The 18464-nt window shown below is 41.9% G+C and overlaps 1 protein-coding gene across 2 annotated transcripts in view; it reads left to right on the top strand.

Moving 5' to 3' along the window:
* UBE2H (ubiquitin conjugating enzyme E2 H) overlaps positions 1-18464 on the top strand; it is a 111664-nt gene that overhangs the window by 50577 nt on the left and 42623 nt on the right. The window contains exons 2-3 of one of the 2 annotated variants that reach the window (XM_038752153.1): positions 13975-14051; positions 15115-15189. In XM_038752153.1, coding sequence (XP_038608081.1) covers positions 13975-14051; positions 15115-15189 — 152 coding nt within the window. Of the gene's footprint in view, positions 1-13360; positions 13472-13974; positions 14052-15114; positions 15190-18464 lie in introns of those variants that run through there. The other variant, XM_038752154.1, reaches the window with a different exon arrangement.

Raw genomic sequence — 18464 nt, 5'->3', positions numbered from 1 at the left:
TCAACCAGCGGGATTTATTGAGTGCTTAATATGTACAGAGCACTGTACTCAGTGCTTGGGAGAGTAGAATACAACAGAACTTGCAGACACGTTCTCTGCCCATAACACGCTTACATTCTAGATCGGCTTTGTCCCATATCTCTGCTTTTTTGGTGCCTAACTGAAAATAGACTCTCAAGTTGGTGGTCCCATCACAATTCTAATCAAGCCACAGATGAACTATTATTAGGGTCCTCTAATACATGACACCTATTACAGGAAATGAACCTGGAGAGAACATTGTCTTCCCCAGTAACTGGAATAGCAAGTTTTATTTATCCATTTCCCACTGGAAAAAGTTTCCTGGCAGCTAGAATAAAGAAGCATAGCTTAGTATACTGAGCTCAGTGTGTAGAGAGTAAAAAAACCCTCTGGATTCAACTTCTGCTTCATTGGTTGAATTGCTGGGTAGCCATGCGGTGATTACTCAAGCCTCTGGTCCTCTCCTCTGTAAAATGGGTACAGTGCCTACTTAAGAATGACCCATATTAATTAACTCATTAAACTCTGCAGTATAATGTACTCTGTCAGCGTTAAGCATATAAAACCAGAATATTTCCTCTTTAAAAGTCTCTTCTTATTGTGCATGATTCACATCTACTCAACAAGGATATCTGTGTGTAGGGGTTTATTAAATGCTTAGGGAATGTGATTGTTTCTTCTTTGAATGGAAACTCAGGGGTCAAGTGCTGGGGTGAAAATTGTGTTTTATTGTTCTTAAAAAGTTTAAAGGGTACATTTGGATACATGGGGGGAAAACTGATCCTGAAATGAGGAAAGCATATAAAGAATGTGAACACCAAATAGAACTTCGGATTCCAAAAGTATTTCCACATAGGGGGAAAAGTGATCTTGAAATGAGGAAAGCATATAAAGAAAGTGAACAACAAATAGAACTTCAAATTCCAAAAACATTTTCACTTGTTTCTCTCACATGAGACTATTTGGTCTCTGTCCTTTGACTGCCTGAGCTACGATTTTCCTCTCCAGATAGATTGTGAGTGCTCCCACCCCACTTTCCCCCTCAGGTATGGGAACCATGTCTAATTCCCACTTAGGTATATTTTTCCCGGAACTTGGTACAGTGCTCTACAGTAAGCATTTAATGAATGCTATTACTCTTACTGTAGGAACGTTCTGAAAGATCTTTCATCTCAAAAATATTCCCCATCTGGGTCAGATGTTTAAATATCATAATGACAAGGATAAAATTGGGAAGGAAAGCCCGAAAAGGAATAAGTGTAAGAAATTTGAGGAATGCCAGATGTTGGATTAAGAGCTATCTAGGGCTGGAAGACAGTGCTATCTAAACTAAGACCCAGGGTTGTTAGTGTCCCAACAGGGGTTTCTGGTGGTCCTCGCAGGTGAGAACAAACAGAGAAGAGGGAACTGAAAAGACAATTTGAAAGAGGTTATTACTAACATAAAACTTTGAAAATCAGCTCATTGGTCATTTCTGTGGACGAGGGGATGTGGTTTCTCCTGGCACCGGATTATAGGCCTCCGAATTTCGTGTGGTGGATTAATTATGAAGAGTTGAGTTAGCTGCCTGATTAAAGGTGTTGATTCTACTTCACGTAAAACTCTTGAACTGCTTCAAGTACTTCACCTCACACATACTAACGTCTTAATTCTCAGCACTTCTGTTTTAATTTTGTGCTTTGAGAAATGGAGCTTGGAGGCTTGCCCGAGGCCACCCGTGAGTCAGAGATGGAAAAACACCCAGGTTTCTCATCATCCAGTTGCAACCTTCTGCAAAACCAATATGGTGGCCATTCAGATAACCTCCTTGAGGTGTTTAACCACATCAAAAAATGCCCTGTCCAGAAGCAAGATATGTGCATAAAGAATATGTCCATTTTCCACCGCAATTTATTCTCTGGACAGTTTCAGCAGTCTTCTTGTCTTCTTTAACTTGTATCTGTCCCAAGCACTTTAAACAGTACTTGACACACAGTAAATGCTTAACAAATACTACTACTACTACTACTACTAATAGCCTTGGTAAATAGCAATAAAGGTGATGAATTTTGAGGTAGGTGAATATAGATACTCTCCCCAGTGCTTACTATAGTGCTCTGCCCATGGTAAGTGTTCAATAAATACTGATGATGATGATAGAACCCACAGGGGACACAAAAAATCCAACTCAGAGGTTAAGGAACCTGAAAACTGTTGCACCCAATTCAGTAGAAGAATTTCTTAATATAACTTTTCCTTGTTTTAATGATCTTGAACTCCTAAATTATATGTGGCATTATCTAACTGGCTTTTGCAGTAGTTTAAAACTTTGATTCCCTGAGAGGGAGTTTATGGGGGGCACCAGAAAATTTTCTTTTGGGAAGGAAATCTTTTCTCATCTGCCTATTCCAAAATGTTTCCCTGTGCAAACTTTCTTAATTAGCACTTGATTTCAAGGTCATTTCTCCTGGCATTAAGAGTTTTTGTCCTCTCCTGATTTCTTCAGCTTCATTTTCCTCTCAAGTTCAAGTATTTGAATAGGCTTGGAATTGTACACGCTTTAGTTGTTTGTTCAGTGCCATGTTTCCATACAAAGTATAATGTTATCAAATCCATACTGTTCCTTCCCAGAAAGAATGCTGATATCAGGATGGGCCTCAAAGCCACTGGAAACACAAGGGATCCTGGTGGTTTATTTTGAGATCCTATAAATTTAACTTCTGAATAGAGAAGCTAATAGTGAAGTACCAAATGGGGCAGAAAATCAGAATGAGTTTTAAATGAAGCTTTACTATCACCAGTAGTTTGAAAAGTTCATGCTTTCATACTTGGTTTAGGTGTTCCACATCCCTTGTTTGCATATATGATGTAAACTTTTTTTTTTAACTTGAGGGTTTGGGGAACCTTCTCACTCCTGCCATAAAGCAGCAAATTACTAGATTTTGTTTTCCTCTTCGACCTGGAGCTTGATTCTGATTAGTGAGGCTTCAGTCAATCAAACAATGGTATTTATTGAACACTTTGTGCAGAGTACTGTACTGAGCACCTGGGAGAGTACAGTGCATATCAAAGAGCATAAAGCACACACATGTACATAGGTCTAGGCAATTCAGGCAGGAGGACAGGTAGGGGAAGTTAGGGCTTAATCAGGGAAGACCCCATAGAGGATATATGATGTTAGGACTTTGAAAGTGGGGAGAGTGGTGGTCTTGTGACTATTAAGCGGGAGGGAGTTCCAGGCCAGAAGAAGGACATGGACAGGGGGTCGGCAGCAAGATAGACTAGATCGAGGTACAGTGAGGTAGGTTGGCGTTAGAGGACAAATGTAAGCGGGTTGGGTTGTAGTAGAAGATCAGCAAAGTAAAATAGATTGGGGAGAGCTGATTGCCTTAAAGCTGACTCTTTCAAGTTTCTGTGTGATGCAGAGATGGAGGTTCTCGAGGAGAGAGGAATCATGGACTGAGTATTTTTTTAGAAAAACAATCCAGGCAACAGAGTGAAGTATGGACTGACTCAGCTATATTGTACTCTCCCAAATGCTTAGTTCAGTGCTCTGCACTCCCTAAGTGCTCAATAAATTCATTTCATCAAATGTGTAGAGAGAGGAGGCAGGGAGGTCAGCAAGAAATTTGATGCAGTAGTCAAGGAGGGATATGATAAGTGTTTGAATCAGGACGGTAGCAAGTGCGATGAAGAGGACGGAGTGAATTCTAGAGATACCGTAAAGGTAGAATCAATAGGATTTGGTGACAGCCGGAATATGAGGATTGAATCAGAGCGAGTCGAAGATAATGCCAAGGTTATTGACTTGTGAGACAGGAAGATAGTTGTGTTGTCTGCGGTGATGGGAGAGTATGGGGGACTACACGGTTTGTGGGGGAAGATGAGGAGTTCTGTTTTGGACATGTTGAATTTGAGGTATCAGCGGACTGTCCAAATAGAGTTGTCCTGAAGAGGAGAGAATTAGATTTGGGACTCATCAGCATTGAAATGGTAGTTGAAGCCAAGGGAGCCAGTGAGTTCTCCGAGGGGGTAGATGGAGATGGGGAACAGAAAGAGACCCAGAACTGAGCCCTGAGGGACTCCCACAGTTAATGGGTAGGAGGCAGCGAAGGAGCCAAGGAGGCGACGGGGTCAATGAACCAAAGTTTGGATAACGTTTCCAGGAGAAGGAGGGGATGGTCCACAGCGTCAAAGGCAGCCGAGGGATCCAGGAGGATTAGGATGGAGTAGAGACCATTGCATTAGGTGACAAGGAAGTCATTGGCAACCTTAGGGCAGTTTCCTTGGAGTGAAGGGAGTAGAAGTCGGATTGCAGGGAGAGGAGCCTGTAGGGGTGGGGAGGGTGTCAACTCTTATCACTCTCATTTTTCCCCATCTTTGTAAAATCCTGACCCAAGCATTGTTTTTTTCTTTGTTGTATTTTTTAAAAAATAATTAAGGCTTTGTACATATCTTCAGGCAAAAAAAGGGCCTTATTTCGTTGATTACTGAGTGGAATGTGCATCAGTTTCAGTTTAGAATTTGAACTTGTCTGTTAAACTAAGCTGTTGTACTGACTGGAAATAAAACTCTGAGGATGGAACTTAGGAGTGAAGAATGGTTTGTGTGGTCCAGTGAGCTGTACAAGAGAGGTATTTACCTTCAGCACAGGTCTTTTTTTGCTGTGAGATAAAAAGAATGATATTTTAAATCAAGTAAACCTAAGTAAATATAAAACGTGGGGCAGGGGAATAGAGGGAATTTGAGGCTCTGTAAGGAAAATTTCCAGACCAAAGTACCAAACTGTTCCATTTCACTTATGAACTTGCCTCTTTCATTAATTTTTTCAAGGTTCAAGGCAGTAATTTGTTTATTCCTGGTCAAAAATAAGTAATCTTCCATTCAACCATTAAATTATGGAATTGCAAAGGATATTCTTTTCCTGAACCACAAGCAGGATTCTCTTGGACAGTAGCTCCTTTTCTTCCCACTGGTCTTTTTGTAATCCCTGAACCTGCTGGGTGGATGCTTAGATTTCCTTAGGCTCTTTGGGTGACTGTCTGTTTGCCTGATGTTTCACCCCTCTTATTTCCTGATGGGTAAGGGAATCAGAGTAAATACTTTTGAGCATGGGGATTAACCGTTCAAGAGTGACAACACTAGAGAAAACAGTGAACCGTAAAAGCAAGAACCTCTCCTCCTTTTCCAGTGGGTTGGTTGAGAGGTATGTTGTTCATAATCTGGTAACACGTGGCATCCTGTAGAGCCACAGTCCCTGCAAAAGGAGAGATAATAATAATAATAATAATGATGGCATTTGTTAAGTGCTTACTATGTGCAAAGCACTGTTCTAAGCACTGGGGGGATACAAGGTGATCACGTTGTCCCACGTGGGGCTCACAGTCTTAATCCCCATTTTACAGATGAGGTAACTGAGGCTCAGAGAAGTTAAGTGACTTGCCCAAGGTCACACAGCAGACACGTGGGGGAGCTGGGATTAGAACCCATGACCTCTGACTCCCAAGCCCGTGCTCTTTCCACTGAGCCACGCTGCTTCTCTAGATGAATCCGTGACTTGTGGCATTCATCTGTATTTGCTCAAATGATCAGTGGTATTTATCGAGAGGTCATTGTGCTTACTGAGCATCATATTCAGTGTTTAGGAGAGTACTATACAGTAGAATTGCTAGACAGGTGTCGTGGGGGCCAGGACACCTAGTTCATTTTGTTGGAGAAGCAGCGTGGCTCAGTGGAAAGAGCACGGGCTTGGGAGTCAGAGGTCATGGGTTCGAATCCCAGCTCCGCCACTTATCGGCTGGGTGACTTTGGGCACGTCACTTAACTTCTCTGTGCCTCAGTTACCTCATCTGTAAAATGGGGATTAAGATTGTGAGCCCCCCGTGGGACAACCTGATCACCTTGTATCCCCCCCAGAGCTTAGAACAATGCTTTGCACATAGTAAGCGCTTAATAAATGCCATTATTATTATTATTATTATTTTGTTCATCTGACTAGAGGGCCGCCAGTAATGACACTCAAAAAACCCAGACCTCAAAATACATGTGATGTCCCCTCTAGACCGTAAGCTCGCTCCGGGCAAGGGATGTGTCTACCAGCTTTGTTATATCTTACACTCCCAAGCGTTTAGGACAGAGCTCTGCTCACAGTAAGCAATCAATAAATACAATTGATTGATGTTTATCTGATGTGGCCCAAACTGTCCAGAAACTAGATTGTTTCTGGAGGGGAACCTGTCGCCCTTTTTCCTAAGCCTCCCCCCATTTTCATCAGAGCTTTTGCGTTCTCCCTGCTCTGTGTGAACTCAGACCTTGTGTCCGAGGTACAGAATTTGGCATTAGGAGGCCTGGTGGAGGGAGACTGGGAGCTGATAGTCAGCATAACACCTAACCAGAATAAAAAAATTCACGGGAAGCAGTGTGGCCTAGTGGAAAGATAACGGCCTGGGCATGGGTTTTAATCCCAGATCCCCCAGTTGTCTGCTATTTGACATTAGACAAATCACTTACCTTCTCTGTGCCTGTTACCTCATCTGTAAAATGGGGATTTAATCTTCTTCCCTCAGACTTATACGCTGAATCCCATGTGGGACATGGACTGTCCTACCTGATTATCTTGCCTCTGCCCCAGCTCTTTGTAATAATAATGATAATAATAATAATGATGGTATTTGTTAAGCGCTTGCTGTGTGCAAAGCACTGTTTTAAGCGCTGGGGAGGTTATAAGGTGATCAGGTTGTCCCACGGGGGGCTCACAGTTTTAATCCCTCCCCACATCAACTGTATATATGTTTGTACAGATTTATTACTCTATTTTACTTGTACATATTTACTTTTCTATTTATTTTGTTAGTGATGTGCATATAGCTTTAATTCTATTTATTCTGACGACTTGACACCTGTCCACATGTTTTGTTTTGTTGTCTGTCTCCCCCTTCTAGACTGTTAGCCCATTGCTGGGTAGGGACCGTCTCTGTATGTCACCAACTTGTACTGCCCAAGCGCTTAGTACAGTGCTCTGCACACAGTAAACACTCAATAAATACGATTGAATGAATGAATCCCCATTTTACAGATGAGGTAACAGCCACACAGAAGTTAAGTGACTTGCCCAAAGTCACACAGCTGACAGTTGGCGGAGTTGGGATTTGAACCCATGACCTCTGACTCCAAAGCCCGTGCTCTTTCCACTGAGCCACGCTGCTTCTCAATGCTTGGCACATAGTAAGTGCTTAACAAATACCATTAAAAAAAAGAAAATTCATAGATTGATTTCCTCTATATGAGTGGCTATTGGGTTGATCAATTTTGAGCACAGCCCCACCGTACTGGGGAGCTCACAATCTAACGGGAGCCTCATCTCAAACTGAAAGCAAATTTCAATTGTGCTTGAAAACTTAAGCAATTGGAAAAAGAGCTGAGAACACTGTGTTCAGATAGCTCACAACAGCCGATCTCTGGTTGAAATGAATGCCTTCCTGCTCTTTTGTGGTTTTCTAAAAACATCACATTGAGTTCCCTGTGGCTCAGTCTTGAAAGAAGATCCATTAAAGTTAGGTAGAGGGGGTACTTGTGGGTTTCTGTAGCTGTTGGAAGCTGCTTAAGCCTAGAAGATGTATGAGAAATTTATGTACACTTTTTCTGGGTAGATTCAGTTTCAAGGTCATTGGTGCCCCGTGCCTTGCCTTTTTGGTTTAAATGAATGAAAGTAAAACCCTGTTCCTTTTTCATGGAAGATAACCCGACAGAGATGAAGCTTTCTTTTCTGCCCCTTAAGATCTGAACATACTTCACTTCCCCTCACCCTCTCCTTTCCCACCACATTCTTTTATTCTAGCAGGGCCCCTGAGATTTCTTTTTTGCATAAAAGAACATTTTTTGCCCGCCAATATCAAAAGGCACCAGGGACTTTACTACCATGAAAAATCCTCTTTTCTGGGGCCCTTCATCTTATCTGAGTCCCAGCTGAGGCAAGGTTGTCAAATTGATCTCCTTTAGTACTTGAAGATAGATTCTTACTATGGTAACTAAGGGAACTGTCTTGGTTTTTTGTCCTATTTTAAACCAGCTTCTCCCATCTCTCAAATGCAGCCCCTTAATTCCACCTCTTGGATATTCAGTTTCCTTTTTATGGAAGCCTGTTTCTCTCTCCCTGTCATTATTAAAGAAAAAAAAAAGAGGTATTTCCTGTCTCTCTCTTAGAACAGGTGGTCATCTTCAACTGATGGCCATAGAGTTAAGAGGGGGAAATGATGCCTCCTCTCATTGTTCGAAGAGCTTGGAAACACAAGTAACAGCAAACACTTTCCTTCAACAGCTACACCTTGAATAAATACTGAAGTTTTTGAGAATAACTTACAATGACATGTCAGTTCTTACTCATTAACTGACAGCACACCTTTTAAAAAAAAAATGTACTGGCATATTTTGCCTGTTACCTTTTGATATTTTGTCATGAGTCATTTCAAATATCAGATGTGCATAATTTTATGCATAATGTGCATAAAAGCCAGCCAGGGAAAATATGGTATTGAGTTGATGGACATTGTAAAATTAAAAAGATAGGCAACTGAGAGTGTTGAATAGGATTGTCTAGTGATATATATTTTCCCCTCAAAACTAAATTGGTAAAAGGAATATTTGGGGAATTTGGGCTATACCAGGAATTAATTTATATATTATATCTAGCCCTAGAAAAGATGTTCTCTAAACCACAAGAACAGTCCCCCACCAAAGCTGCCATGAACTGCAGTTGATTCCACTTTTTGAGTGACCTCAAAACTGAAAAAATCATCCAGTAGCCCTCTAGGTCAAATACCCATCTATCCCTGTTAAGCTGTCATCTTTAGTATTCTGCAAGCGGCCCCCAAGATCAAATTTCTGTTTCATCATTTGATGTGAGAGTGTAAGAAATGCCATTACTGGACCACAGTGCCTAGTGTTTAGCATCTGACAGTAGTGACAAGTTCCTTAGAAGAATTCGATTGAATGCTGTCCTTAACATCCCTCTGAATGATTAGGAATGTAGTACCTAACATCTGCTACCTTCCCTCTTGCAACCCATTATGGACTTCTCGTCCATAAATATATCCAAATCCTATTGAAACTATTTGATGCTGTTAGCCCACACCACTTCTTGTGGGGAAAAAAAAAATTTCATTTGCTTACCACCCTAGTATTATGCCAAATTCGCCTCTTTAGGGCTTTGGCAGAAGAAAGTAAGAAAGTGAGTATGGGCAGTTTTGTGAGGATTGCTGCAAATGAATGTTCTACAGGAATTTTAGCCCTTCATTCAGTAGTGGTGGTACATTTGACTACGGAGATGGTCTCTTTTGGTTTCAGACAATTTGGAAACCCCAAAAACCTGTAGATTTGTGTATCTCATTTGGTGTGGCCCCTCTGCTATTCCAAGCAACATGCTTCAGTACAGTTTCCTCACCAGAGTAGTGTATGGATTAGTTTCATTTACCAAAGCAAGCCTTTTGAGCTCCTCAGAGTGAAGATACTATATAAATACTTCAGTGCAATCATGTGCAATCATCTTTCTTTATAATAGAATCCCTAACGTAGTGCAACCTTGGGCAAACTGTGTGTGTACAACCAGCCTGCAACTTATGAACAGCGGTAAGGGTAATGAAGAAAAGGATTGAATGTCCTAATCATGTTTTAACTTATTACTAGAGTGTTTCTGGAAGCAACAGAATGTGATCGCCTAAGCATTGAAAATACCTCAGAGCAATAGCAGGAAAAAAACTTCCTGAAACCGATACTGGCTGGCTCAACCCTTGCATGCGAAGGGGAGCTAAACCCTTCCAAGACTGACCTTAAGCTATTCATAGATAAGTAATAATTTAGAATGATTGATTAAAAGTAAGTGCTATTGGGTAATATCATTGTCACAATTCATTAACTCTGATTTATAGTGTAGTGCTGCTTCCTTAGCTTTCTAGGCTGCAATGTCAGGCTCAATTAATTGTTTTAAGATTTCTTTTGTTACTGAACTCATTTAATCTTTCCCCATATTCTTCCTTCTCTGGCTTTGCATGGTTTCTTAGATTGGGAACCTCTATTTAATGATTGTGATACCTTTAGCCACACTGTCATGTTCGGTTAACTCCTTTTGAGTCTCCCTTGTCACGGAGGGTGAAATTGGGTCGAAATGTGATGTGACCTCTTAAAAAAAAAAAGTCCACCTGAAGGTGCTGCAGAAAATGCTATTGAGGATTGGGATAATTAGAGAAGCAGCGTGGCATAATGGAAAGAGCACAGGCTTGGGAGTCAGAGTACAGTGCCCAGCACGTACAAAGCACTTAACAAATGCCATTTAAAAAAAAAAATTAAGTCTGCAATTTACCAGGGATGAGTGTTGGCAGTTACCATATTACAGCTATCCCTTCTGCCCCAACCATAGCATAGAACAGTGTTGTTTAGTGGAAAGAGCACAGGCTTGGGAGTCAAAGAAAGTGGGTTCTAATCCCAGCTCTGCCACTTGTCTGCTGTGTGACTTTGGGCAAGCCACTTAACTTCTCAATGCTTGTTACCTCATCTGTAAAATAGGGACTAAGACTGTGAGCCCCACATGGGACAACCTGATTACCTTGTATCTACCCCAGTGCTTAGAACAGTGGTTGGCACGTAGCACTTAACAAATGCCATAATTATTATCATCATTATTTTGGGGAAAGAAATAAGACAGCAAATGATGCTACTGCAGGATCCCATGCTTTCCCTGGTTCTCCCCATGCCATTACCTCAGTGCTTTTTGACTTATATACAGTTGGGTTGGACACAGTCCATGTCCCTCATGGAGCTCACAGTCTTAATCCCCATTTTACGTATGAAGGAAACAGGTCTAGAAAAATGAAGTTACTTGCCCAAGGTCACACAGCAGACAATTAGCAGAGCTGGGGTTATAACTCAGGTCATTCTGATTCACAGGCCCATGCTGTTTCTCCTGTAGTAATAATAATAATGATGATGGCATTTATTAAGTGCTTACTAAGTGCAAAGCACTGATCTAAGTGCTGGGGTGGTTACAAGGTGATCAGGTTGGCTCACAGTCTTAATCCCCATTTTACAGATGAGGGAACTGTGGCACAGAGAAATGAAATGACCTGCCCAAAGTCACACAGCTGACAATCGGTAGAGGCGGGATTTGAACCCATGACCTCTGACTCCAAAGCCCATGCTCTTTCCACTGAGCCACACTGCTTCTACTGTACTTCCTGTTCAACTTTAATAGGATAAGGTATTTCTCCCATCCAGTCTAAAGTTGTGCTACTCCATCCAGTTATGTGGTCCATTTCAGTGACTGAAGTTATCTCTTTGTTGCATGATGTATTTTATTAATGGAAAATGAAGACTGGAAAACACCACAGAATAACCTTTCTGAACCTTAGCTCTTTTTACATCCCTTTGAGCTGTTACTGGACTTGGGACTCCCTGAAGCCAACCTTTTTGGGATTTTTTTTTTTTTTAAGAACATTAGGTCATGGAGTGGAAAAACCAGCAGATTCCTTTTTTCCTGCATGGCAGCCCCCTTTTTGCAATTGAGGATGACTGGATCTAAAGCTCCTTTTCTTCCCTTCTTTCTAAGTCACCTAGGGTCTTGCACTCTAAAATCAGCATAGTAGGCCAGTGTGCTTTGAAGACTTACTCCAGGGAATGAGGAGAGGCTCTGAGAAGAGGCTATTTAAAATCACCACCCTGAGCCCATTCTTACTACTACTACTACTAATAATAATAATAATGGTATTTGTTAAGTGCTTACTTTGTGCCAAGCACTGTTCTAAGCACTGATCAATCTTCTAGTGTCGTTCAAGCCTTTACGACTGAGCCAGGTCCCCTTGAATAGGATGCAACTTGTTATTATTATTACTTTTGTTACATTTAGGCACTTACTATGTGTCAAACACTGTTCTGAGCCCTGAGGTAGATATAAGATAATCAGGTCAGACAAAGTCCCTTTCTCACATGGGGCTAAGTTGATGATATGCCTGCTTTAAAATCTTAACCTTCAATGTTCCTGTCTCACGTGGGGCTGAGTTGGTGATGTGCCTGCTTTAAAATCTTAACTTTCTTTCCTAGTTAATGATTTTGCTTGTTCTCCTCTTGAGGCCACTGGTTAGGCTGGCCTGGCCAGTCAAATTAATATTTAATTGGAATAGTTTGCACGATATCAGTGGGAGGCCACTTGGAAGTACTGAAGGCAGCCAAGTAGAACTTCTGTATCAGAACCAAGTGAGGCTGGTTCCTTTGGATGTTGTGGTAAATGATTTTAGTGCAAAGAAAGGACACAAACAAATTTAACTTAGAGAAGAAGTAACTGCATTGGCTAGGATCAAATTTCCCTCTCATATTTTGTGGCTACTGCACAAGGCACCTGAAAAAGAATTATACTGGGGTTTGAGGTATTGTTTTATTTCAATCTGGCCTCATTCTGGTGGAGGAAGGAAGAAGGGGAAGAGAAAGGAAAGACGCTCCAAGGAATTTAGTGAAGAAATGGCTTGGATCATTTCCATTCTTAGATCTTCCACTCTTCCTCCTCCGTCCTCTTCCTTCTTCCTGCCTCTGGCGTGGAACACCGTCCCTCTTGATAGCAGATGACAGATGACCACTCTCCCTTCCTTCAAAACCTTATTAAACGTACATCTCCTCCAAGAGGTCCCCCCCGACTAGGCCCTCATTTCCTCTTCTCTCACTCCCTTCTTTGTCGCCCTTGCACTTGGATTTGCACCCTTTATTCACCCCTCCCTCAGTCCATGCTCTGCACACAGTAAAGCGCTCAATAAATCTGGCTTGATTGATTGTCAGACTGACATTTGGGGTTTTGTTTTTTTAACCCCGCCACTCCCTTGAATTCCCTGAAATGAACATGGCTAGTCATCTTCAAGAAACTCCTGGACTCAGACAAGATGATACAGTGCGAGGACCCAGGCCAACTTTGAAACTTGGTGTTTGGTGTGCCTAACTATTATAAGTACTAAAGATGTCATCACTTAGACTTTCACAAGTACTGAAATGAAAGCGAGTGGGTGATAGAGACTTGTCTGGGAGCTACCCCAACCCCTGTGACTTCAGTGCATCATTCAACCTCTTGTCTGCTCTGGGGATTCTTGAAATGGGACGTTTTTTTCTATTCGGAGAAGAGTTAAGAGAAATACAGCTCAAAGCATTTCAAGTGGTAGTTTTTTGAGGCTAAAATTATGGAAAGTTTTTAGGGCCCAATTTTTATAAACTTTTATGTTCTGGAAAAATACAGGAAGCTCTCTTTCACTGCTAATTATGATTCTGGCTTATTTCTAGTTTATCAACTGACTTCATATTATGTGAATTTTGATACTTCAGAGCTCTCTTTCCCCTAAACCATTGCCATTCTTCATCAGCAAGGATTTATTCAGCAAGCAAAGGGGGCATAACCCTGACCTTCCTCTTTCTTGGATGAAATCAATTAATTAGGAAAAAAACCTGTGTAAGTCACTGCTTCATTTAAATGTGGGTTTCTGTATGTGAAGCAAGAAAATTCTGTAACTGAAGAAAATGCCATTACTTGCATTTGGAAAAGAAGACTGCCTGGTTAGGATTTGGAGTTCATAGCAATGGATGGTCCCCTTTTTGAGCTGAGATTTATATTTCAGAACACCTTCAGTTTACCCCTCTGTCCTTTCACCAAAAAGTGTGTTTTATGGGAAAGTGACTTTATTCTGTTAACATTGGAACTTGAAGAGGAAATCCCCCTCAAGGACTTGGATTTGTAACTTGGATTCAGATGTTGGCTAAATACTGGCCTCATTCCAGTGTATTTCCAAGAGTCTTAGATCCCCGGCACCTTAAAACTTCCTATTAAGATGGCATTATGGTTAGCCTCATTTGTTTGCCAAATTTCTCATAAGCCTCCCTGGCGTCTTTGGTCACAAATAATTTGAGTAATTTTGCTACTAGAGAACTTCAACTTTCCTTTACCTGCTACATTAGCATCGAGAGTAAGCACGAAGTCACAATCCTAGGAGGGCTCAATGAATTTGTAGTGAAGTTTTATGGACCACAAGGAAGTAAGTATCTGTGCTTGTGCCTCTGTTTGTTTCTCTAGGGCAATCACTCGTCTTCACACTTGATGCCTCCTTTTAGAACAAACAAAAGCAATGGGCAGAGAATCAAAGACAGATGGCTGCTGCCTTTGTAAAAATCAGAAGCTCGTAACCAGTTTCAAGGAGGCTCCGGAGTGGAACCATGACTAAAAGTTCTTTTATTCATTCATACAATCGTATTTATTGAGCACTTACTGTGTGCAGAGCACTCTACTAAGCGCTTGGGAAGTACAAATCGGTAACATATAGAGACGGTCCCTAGTAATAATAATAATAATGGTATTAAGTGCTTATTATGTGCAAAGCACTGTTCTAAGCACTAGTTAGGTTACAATAATAATGATGGTATTTAAGTGCTTACTGTGTGCAAAGCACTGTTCTAAGCACTGGACAAGGTGAACAGGTTGTCCCACGGAGGGCTCACAGTCTTAATCCCCATTTTCACAGATGAGGTAACTGAGGCACAGAGAAGTTAAGTGACTTGCCCATAGTCACACAGCTGACAATTGGCAGAGCCAGGATTTGAACCCATGACCTCTGACTCCAAAGCCCGTGCTCTTTCCACTGAGCCAGGCTGCTTCTCTAACAATGGGCTCACATAGTTGCTGGGTAATAATATTAAGTTTGTTATTGATGTATGAATTTCTTGGTTCATTACGGATGGTCACATTCCCTAGAGAAAACCATCTTCAAATTGATATCAGCAGTTATAATAAAGCATTTGACTAGAGTATTTGAATGTCTTTGTGGGATAAATATTTTGGTGGAACACAATGAAATCTTGCTATCTACTGCTAATGTGTCATATGTTTCCTTCAAATCTACCTTTTGAGGAAAAGTAAATGAGTCCCCAAATAAATGCATTGCTATTAGTTTCTCACTCTTAAGGGAATGAGTCTGCCCACCTTTAAAGGCGGTAAAGGTTTCACCTTCACCCTAAGGCTTATTTTAATACCCTCTTTAATAGCTCAAGAGTTTGATTTCTGTTCAGACTTCCTTAATATTTGTACTTTTCTCTCCTTTGCAGCACCATATGAAGGTGGAGTGTGGAAAGTTAGAGTGGATCTTCCTGATAAATATCCTTTCAAATCTCCATCTATAGGTATGGATTATTCAATTTTTCTCCTGCAGACCTGATTGCAGTCACGTAGAAATACAAACATTTAAAAAGAGATTACGTGATTAAACTTGGCGCCTCGTCCTTAATTTTGTGCTGGTTCACAAGTCAGTGATTATAGATTTCTTGGTGAGTAGGAGAAAGCAGGATGCTTAAGGCTCCTCTGTTTTTCCAGAATAATTTTTAGGCATGACCATTGTGATAATAGTAATAATGATGGTATTGTTAAGCGCTTACTAGGTTCCAAGTAGTGTTCTAAATGCTGGCGTAGATACAATAATAATAATGATAATAATAATAATGGCATTTATTAAGAGCTTACTATGTGCAAAGCACTGTTCTAAGCGCTGGGGAGGTTACAAGGTGATCAGGTTGTTCCACGGGGGGCTCACAGGCTTAATCACCATTTTACAGATGAGGTAACTGAGGCACAGAGAAGGAAAATGACTTGCCCAGAGTCACACAGCTGACAGTTGGCGGAGCTGGAATTTGAACCCATGACCTCTGACTCCAAAGCCCGTGCTCTTTCCCCTGAGCCATGCTGCAATTAGGTTGTCCCACATGGGGCTCACAGTCTTAATCCCCATTTTACAGGTGAGGTAACGGAGGCACAGAGAAGTTAAGCGGCTTGCCCGAGGTCACACAGTAGAAAAGTGGCAGAGCCGGGATTAGAACCCACGAACTCTGACTCCCAAGCCTGTGCTGTTTCCACTTCCTACTCTTTCCGCTGCTTGGAAATTTGCTCCTCTCTAAATCCTTAGTCCTTTGATTAACTCAAGCACTTAATGAGGGGGTGGCCTGGGCTTCCTTCAGACATTTGGCCATTGTGCCTGAGTGGATGAAAATGATGGCCCCTCCTGTTTCATTTGATATTATCACGTTATGCTGCATGCATATTATCGGGCATGCGGCTTACCATAATGACACCTGCCCAACCCCTCCAACCTCCGGTGTTTCTCCCGGGGCGGGCTTTGACCCCCGGTTTGCTCCATACCCTCTGGCTTCCCTTCCCAGGTCCCCATCCACACAGATGCTGCTTCTAGCTAAGGCACAGGGAGGCTGAGCACTTTTACCATTTTTTAATTGCCGCTATGGCCTCCCAGGGGGTTCGCTCTGAGACAGCTGCCTCACTTGGTTACTGAATAAAGGCAGCCCTGGAAAGTGGCATTATCAATCCAAGCCCCTTTATTTGGTTCCCTGCCCGCCCCTCCCCCCCAACCTCCCTTTTATGCCCACCCAGCAGAAGGAAATGGGCTAAAATTGAAACACAAACTCTCTTCCCCCTCATTTCTAGGGGCAAATGCTTTGCCTCCCATGTACTGATGTGGGATTTTTTTTTGCTTTGGTTTTTTTTTTTTTTTGAATGGCATTTGTTGGTGTTATTATTATTATTACTACGAATAATACTATTTTTAAACACTTACTATGTGCCAGGCACTGTACTAAACACTGGGGTGGATACAAGTGAATCAAGTTGGATACAGTCCCCGTCCCTTGTGGGGCTCACGGTCTCAATCTGCATTTTCCAGGTGAGGTAACTAAGGCCCAGAGAATTGAATTTTTTAGACTGTGAGCCCACTGTTGGGTAGGGACTGTCTCTATATGTTGCCAAATTGTACTTCCCAAGCGCTTAGTACAGTGCTCTGCACACAGTAAGCACTCAATAAATACGATTGATGATGATGAAGTGATTGGGTCACATAGCAGATGAGTGGTGGAGTCGGAATTAGAACCCATGACCTTATGTCTCCCAGTCCTGTGCTCTATCCACTACACCATGCTGCTTCTCTTGTTAAGCACTTACTATGTGCCAGGCACTGTACTAAGCGCTGGGGAAGATACAAGCTAATCAGGTCGGACACAGTCCCTGTCCCACATGGGGCTCACAGTCTTAATCCCCATTTTTCAGATGAGGTAACTGAGGCACAGAGAAGTTAAAAGGACTTGCCCAATATTTACATTACAGCACCATATGAAGGTGGGAGTGTGGAAAGTTAGAGTGGATCTTCCTGATAAATATCCTTTCAAATCTCCCTCCATAGGTATGGATTACTCAATTTTTCTCCTGCAAACCTGATTACACTCAACGTAGAAATACAAACATTTAAAAAGAGATTATGTGTCACCAGCAGACAAGTGGCAGAGCCGGGGTCAGAACTCGGGTCCCTCTGATTCCCAGGCCCATTAGGCAGCACTTGTTGATGTTTGATGTTAATCCAACTGCCTCTTAAAGGCACTTAAATACTAACATTATCATCATCATCATCAATAAATGTGGTCAAATAACCAAGTCCTGGAGATACATTTGAATGAAGGATGTCCCCTTAAATGATGCTTCAGGTTGACAGAAGAGGGGTCATTTAGCTGTAGCCCTTTGACTTTAAGCAGGTCTTCACCTCTTCCAGAAGATGTTAGCTTTGATTTAAAAAAAGGCTGACAAGTATTCTATAGAGGGCTTATTGAAGCAAGTGTAACTGCTTTTAGGTTGGGCAGTCTTATTGCTAATGCAAACAGTGACTTGGCAATTTCCACTGAGGCAGTCTTGAATCTTCTAAAATCTTTTAAGGAAATAAACTGGGGTGGAGGGGCAGGCGGCCGCAGAACGGTGGAAAGTAGAGCTGGATGGCTCCCTTCCAGCGCCCGGGTCTTTGATTTGAAATTGTTTGCTAAACACTGCACTTCAAATGACCTCTTTTCACGATCCCTAGAAGAAGATTGACAATAACCACAGCCTACTTTTATATAAAGCTATTTTACCATCATGTTTATTACCTTACACTCATTTTGAGGACCTCGGTTAAAATGCCATGTCCCAGATCACAGGCTAGATAAAGTGCTTGCCCTACTTTGGTCTGGAGCCTAAAATGTCAGGAGGCCAGGAGATTTTTCATCCTCAAGCCCTCATGCAGGCAGAGGTCCATCTCTTTCCATGGCTCTTGGCCCTTCATTGGTCAGCGTGGTTGCAAGATCAGAACTGCACTACTCCTGGGGATGCAGACTTCGGCCAGCTGCACGGGAAGAGGTGGAAGTGACATGAAAATAACAGAGGTGCCTGGAAGAGTTTGAGTCCCAGAGAGGGGAAGCAGTATTGTAACTCAAAGGAACATTCAATTCTCAGTTGTTTTCCAAGAACTGCTTCCAAATAGTTTCCCTAATGAGGGGTGGTAGTTTTCAGTTTTGACACAGTCTTTGCAGTAACGGACAAGCCAATGGAATAAATCATAAGAACTCTCTATGCGAGTTAAACTCTCCAAAAGCCC

The sequence above is a fragment of the Tachyglossus aculeatus genome, chromosome 10, assembly GCF_015852505.1.
Source record: "Tachyglossus aculeatus isolate mTacAcu1 chromosome 10, mTacAcu1.pri, whole genome shotgun sequence".
NCBI classification, from domain to species: Eukaryota; Metazoa; Chordata; class Mammalia; order Monotremata; family Tachyglossidae; genus Tachyglossus; species Tachyglossus aculeatus.
The sequence above is the reverse complement of the archived record's forward strand: the minus strand, read 5'-3'. Positions and strand labels throughout refer to the sequence as shown.